This window comes from Apodemus sylvaticus, chromosome 10, assembly GCF_947179515.1.
Source record: "Apodemus sylvaticus chromosome 10, mApoSyl1.1, whole genome shotgun sequence".
Lineage (NCBI taxonomy): Eukaryota > Metazoa > Chordata > Mammalia > Rodentia > Muridae > Apodemus > Apodemus sylvaticus.
In genome coordinates this window covers 89,557,494-89,563,493 of record NC_067481.1, presented here as the reverse complement: position 1 = coordinate 89,563,493, position 6,000 = coordinate 89,557,494, and the positions used below count along the sequence as shown (strand labels likewise).

Here is a 6,000-nt window from a genome sequence, read left to right as displayed (position 1 = left end):
ACATCTGCTGTGGTGACCCCCCCCACCATAAAACAACTCTTCATAATTATAAGTTTGGTTCAGTTCTGGATTGTAATAGGACGTCATGACCCACAGGTTGAGAACCGCTGCAGATCGCACTAGAAAGCATTCCCACGGAAACTCATTGTCCACAGGAGTTTTAGAGACTTTATTTATGTATAAACAATTTAAACACTTTGCCATAAATTATCTTTGCCTGTCCCTAGTCTTTTGCTTAGCAGCAAATTAAAATTAATATAAAAACTCGATGAACAATTCATACATGTATATTACAAAAAAGTTCCTGTACCAAAGTTCTTATTAGACTTTTTTTGTGTGTTTTTTCTTTCACTTTTTAAAATTTTTTTTTGTTTTTTATTTATTTATTTATTTTTTATTTTTCTCTCCTCGTGGTGACTGTCATGTGATTGTCTCAGTTTCTGGACCAAACAAACACACTAATAATTTTTAAGTCTGAAACAGTGATTGCGCCTTACGGCATATTTATGTACAGGGCGATCGGAAGTGGTAACCGTTAGCAACAGAGTCACAAATGTTGCATCTCTACCGCAACTGATACCCACGAACTACGGAATCTAAACAGACTACACCCTGTAACTGCGTATTACTGTCCACAATGGAATCTCCAAAGACAAAAAGAGTATGAGATTTATGTGTAGTGAGTATAGCCACCATTTTGAATTAAAATTTTACACTCTGCGCTCAAATAAATTAGCTCAGGCCTGACTAAGTGGGGACCTGAGTGTTAAGTGCCGGACGGTATTGTTTCGCTTTGACTTCTGATACTGATTTTTTTTCTTGTGTTTTTCTTTTTCTTTAAAAAGTATTTCCAGTGCTCGATCCTCCGCGTTTGTGCTCCCCCCTCCCCAGGCGCTACACACAAATCACCCCCAAAGTCGTGTTTTTAAATGCACCTGTATTTGCTTAAACGAAAAAACGTCGCAAGTGTTCGTTCAACAGTCAGTCTGAGTCGTCCTCAGCTGGTCTGGTGATGCCGGCCCTTGTGTTTTGCTCCGGTGTCAGTGAGTGAGGTATTAGAATATGAGGCCTTCTCGTCTTCATTTCTTCGTCTGTACGGTCGGTGTCTTTGTCTTTTTGTTTGCTTTTATTTTTTATTTTTTTATTTTTTTTTTAAATTTGTTTCTTTTCTGTTCCTTTCCTTTCGGCTATTCTGCGTCTCTTTTCTGCCTTAGACCCGGAACAAGTGGGTCATATTTTAGGGGAACTTGAAACATTTTGTGTGTGTTTTCGTTCATTCGTTCGTTCGTTCATCCTTTAGTTTTGTTTTCCTCAGAATTTGTGGCCGAGTTCTAGTCTACTTCAGGATGAGGGACTTTGCGCTTGGACAGTAGCATTTGAACTCAAAAAATGTGAGCTTTCTTGCCACTTGGGATCCTAAAGCAGCCTGGCCTCAGTGCCCCTGTTAGGTCTTCGTCTCCTTAGGAGAGGAGGTCACAGTTCTCCTGCTGAGCCACCCAGAGAAGAGGCGGCAGCAGGTTATTTTGTTACCTCTTTCCCATCTCATTCTGTCTTAAGAACTGGATGTTGCTGCTACTGTCTGCCAGCTCCGGGTACTGTTCCACCGGAAGCACGTAATAGCCCTCATAACCTTGCACCCGACCCGTGCTCAGGAGTTGCTGCTTCTCGCCCTCCGTCCACAGGCGGCTGCCCTCTCTCCCGTCCCTGGCTTTCTGCTGCTCCTTGGCCCAGGCAGTGCCCAGGGCCCTCTGTCTCGCTTGGTCCAGGACGCGGGCCTTCTCTTCGTCCAGCGTGTCGGGGGTGAGGCCGTAGCGGATGCTGAGTAGTAGCGTGGAGTACTGGAACTCAATGTTGGTGAACCTTCGAGTCCTACCGTTTACCAGCAGCGTGGGCTGTGACACCGTCACGTTCACCCCGCTCTCCAGCACCTTGCGCCCAATGGTGGTTCCCAACGTGACCAGGTCACCATCCGCGGCGCCGATCTTCACAAAGTAGTGCGTGTCCTTGCCCTCGATGCTGTAGTGCATCTTGTCCAAGTAGTAGGCGTTGTTCAACACCGATGCTACCTTGCGGCTGTCCTCACTGGCGATGCTGGACACACCCGTGGTCACCCGCCCTTCTTTGATGGCAAACATGATGCCTTTGCCGATGATGGGCGTGGTGGTTGCAAACCAGTGGCCTGCTTTCTCTCGGATGCTGGCGTGGAGCTTTTTAGAGATGACCTGTCCTTCCAGAGCCAGGAAGGCCTGGTTATGCCTTTCGGTTGTCTGCTGGACACCTGTAATGAGCTATGGGCATAAGACAAAAAGGAACCATCAGAAGGTAGCGTCGGCGGTTCTGAAGCAAGATCTACAGAAGTAGATGCTGATTGCTCGTTTGGGCTTGATCTGCTGAGCCTGTTCTGACTGATACAACCCTACCTTTTGTAACTAGGGCAGGCGGGCTGGCTCCCAGTCCTTTAATGGGGTGCTTGGTTCACTTTGTCACTACGCCACTCACGGAAAGATGGTGAGAGAGGTTCTCCATCTTGCCTGGTTCTGTATGAGGGCTGTGCACTACTCCGCCCCCTCCCTGACTGCGGGAGCCAAGTGATAATCTGCCTTTGTGATGCAGCAGCTATCTGGGTATATTTCAGACCCACGGATGTCCTGATGTGGGCATCAGGGACAAGCTGGCAACCGCACTGTTGTAACCTGCCCTACTCCAAAACCAGTGACTTCCATAGTCACTGCCTTTACTCAAAGCCAGACTAGCTGTGTGGGTGGATGATTGGAACCCACAGCCCTGTTAGCAAAACAGCTCTCAGGCCGTTGAGCTGAGGCTGTGTTCCAGCCAGGTACTCTAGGTGATTTGTGTGCATATTCATATTTGAGAGCTCTGGACTAAGAGATCCAGGCTTCGAGGGCCAGTGGGAGTCCCCCCTCCCCCTCCTCCCCTCCTCCGCGCTCTGAGTCCTCCGCTTTGGATCTCGGCCCTGGTTCTGCAGAGGAATGAAATCACCATTATCCCCTTGGCCTTGCTTCTCCACTCACAAATGACAACTTGTCTCAATTGGTGGTTGGGGGACAGGCTGGGATAATGGAAGAGGCTGTGTTTGGGAGGTAACGGCACTTAGATAAATGAGGGGGAATGATGGCTATTCATCCAGCGAGTGGTCCCCGAGGGGCAGGAGAGAGAGAATGCCGTTCTCAATTACCCGGCAGCTCCTCCTTGCCTCTCTATAGTCACACAATCTGGATGACTATTCAGAGCAGCTGAGACCTTCTAGATGGCCACAGAGCAGAGCCCCGGCCCCTTATCAGAGGGGTCAGCTCATGCAGTTCCCGAGCTGCCCATCTGCTTGTGGCCGAGGTTTCAGCTGCACCCAAATTGAAACTGACCACCCTTCAGTCATCAGACGAAGACCCAGGCTCACATTATGTTCTAAAAACTCAATCTGTATGCATTTGGGCCATAACATGCTGAGGTTTTATGCAGGGCATAAAAATGTTCTTTAATGGGACAGAAACTGCAAACCACAGTTTTATTGCGTCCCATAAAAAGCTGAAAGGGTTATGATCTTACAGCAGTCCAGATGGCAGGTTGCCACTGGATTCCTCCGGGCTATTGTTAATCAAGAAGTGACCGGAGGGTAGATACTGAACAGATAATGATACCACAATTAAGGTAATCATTGAGGTTGGGAAGAAATATGGGCCATGCTAGAAAGGACAGCAAAGGCATTCTCTGCTTGGAAAGTCTGCTGCTGCACAGCTTTTATACCCAGCCTCAGTGTCCCTTTCCCAGCAGCCCCCTGGCTCCCATGTGGCAGTGTCTATGAAAGAGAATGAGGACTCTTGTTTGCATTCTCATCAAGTGCTCACCCCACCCCCCCACCCCCGACCTAGCTACTTACCTGTCCATTCTCACTAGCTTGACTCTCTGACAGTTCATAGGGGGGAGGCACAAAATACATTTTGGCTCTGGGGAATCCAGGAATGATGTTGCTGAGCTGAAATCCAAACATCACAAGCCAGCTTTTCACGTCTACGGCAGAAGGAAAAAATAAAGACTTCTGAAATCACAGGGGCGGGAGGCTGTAGAGGATCTTGCAAAGAGAGCAAAATAACTGGGCGGTTGGGCGTGGGAGCTAAGAGAACAGGGCGGCAGTGTCTGGTGACAGCCTCTGGGAACTGGAACCAGAGTCTTTAAAAAGTAACTCATCTTTCTAATGTCTGTTAGTGTTTTGCCTAATGGATGATACCCACAGAGGCCAGAGGAGGGTATCAGATTCCCTGGAACTGGAGTTTTAGACTACTATGAGCCACCCTATGAGTGTTAGGAACCAAATGTGAGCCCTCTGCAAAAACAGCATGTGCTTTTAACTGCTGAGCCATCTTTGCTACACAGCCCAGAGATCCCTTGTATGTGTCTGAGGAAGAAGATGTCTCTCCCAAGGTGGCCATTGATAACCACTATGTTGTGCTCACAAAGGCCAGTTGTAGAACGGACAGATTCAACTTCAAGTCTCCTTGCCGTGTGAGCCTGGCTGTGTTAACCTGTTAGCCTCAGGTCTTTCAATTTTGAATTAAGACTATAATTGTTTCATCTCATTGCGTTGATGTAAGGACCAGAGGAGAAAACATGTAAAGAACTCACTATACAACCTGGTACACTGACAATTCAACTAATATTTTATTTGAAGGTCACATGAACTTTTTTTGTTGTTGTTGTTTTGGATTTGGCTTTTTTGAGACAGGGTTTCTCTGTATAGCCCTGGCTGTCCTGGAACTCACTCTGTAGACCAGGGGGGGCCTCGAACTCAGAAATCCACCTGCCTCTACCTCCCAGAGTGGAACTTTTTAAAAAAAGACTCTTTAATTTACGTATTTTATGTATATAGCTGTTTTTGTCTGTACATAAGTCTGCACACCAGAAGAGGGCATCGGATCCCACGGGCCTGCAGTTATAGGCAGTTGTGAGCTACCATGTGGGTGCTGGGAATTGAACTCAGGACCTTTGGAAAAGAAGCAAGTGCTCTTAAAGGATGGCTGAGCTATCTCTCCAGCCCTTCCTATGAGCTACCACGGTGGGTCAGAAGCAATGATAAACCAGGGGGATGTGTGGTTACTGTGATTGTGGTGGGGGACATTTGCCCTGGGGCTCTGCTCTGAAACTGGCTTGCTGGGGAATGTCTTCAGGGCTGGGCATGATGAACAGACGTTGATCCTATTCATCTAGACCTCCTGTCCTTCAAAGGGACATCAAGAGCCCCTCCCTATTCAGGTGAGCATGCCAGCCATTGCATTTGGATCTGTCCCACACACCTGTGGATGGTCCAAGTTTTCTGAGTAAGAGAGCTCCACACAAGGCCTCCTGATCTTTCACTATGGCCTGGGGAGCACTTACTCCCATACTGGCCATACAGAATGACTGCTAATCCCAGGGAGGTTCTTTTGTGGGGTCCAAGTGTCATATAGTTAGACAGTCACAATTGCTGCTAACATTTTGAATATGCTAGAGACCACTGATTTGTGTGGGCACCTTAAAATGGTGAGTTTCATGTTATATAAGACTTACCTCAGGCTAGAGAGATGAGCTCACAGAGGTATACCTGCCTCTGCCCGCCAAGGGCTGGGATTAAAGGTATTTACCACCACTGCTTGGCTCCCAAAATTATTCTTTTAGTTTTAAGAAAAGTGTAATTACAACATTTTCAGGAAACTAGATAGAAATTCTTATGTTAAGTGGAATAAGCCGGAATCTGACACATGCCATGTTTTCTGTCCTACAGGAATCCTACTCTTACATACATGTATATGTGTGTTGTAAGTAGACCAATGGCACTCATATCACTTCTCAGACAAGGTACTTCTCTGCCTCTGAGTCTAGTGTTAGTCAAGATTGACCATGAGAAGGAAGAAAGTGAGTGTGTGTGTGTGTGTGTGTGAGAGAGAGAGAGAGAGAGAGAGAGAGAGAGAGAGAGAGAGAAAGAGAGAGAGAGAGAGAGAGAGAGAGAGA

General features: G+C 47.2%; 1 protein-coding gene across 1 annotated transcript in view; it reads right to left on the bottom strand.

Moving 5' to 3' along the window:
* Positions 1 to 306: 306 nt before the first annotated feature.
* Tenm2 (teneurin transmembrane protein 2) overlaps positions 307 to 6,000 on the bottom strand; it is a 922,633-nt gene continuing 916,939 nt past the window's right edge. Inside the window, exons 27-28 of the mRNA XM_052195978.1 lie at positions 3,896 to 4,026; positions 307 to 2,288 (exon numbers count right to left, since the gene is read on the bottom strand). Of these exons, the coding sequence (XP_052051938.1) occupies positions 1,527 to 2,288; positions 3,896 to 4,026 (893 nt within the window). The 3' untranslated portion in view covers positions 307 to 1,526. The remainder of the gene's footprint in view (positions 2,289 to 3,895; positions 4,027 to 6,000) is intronic.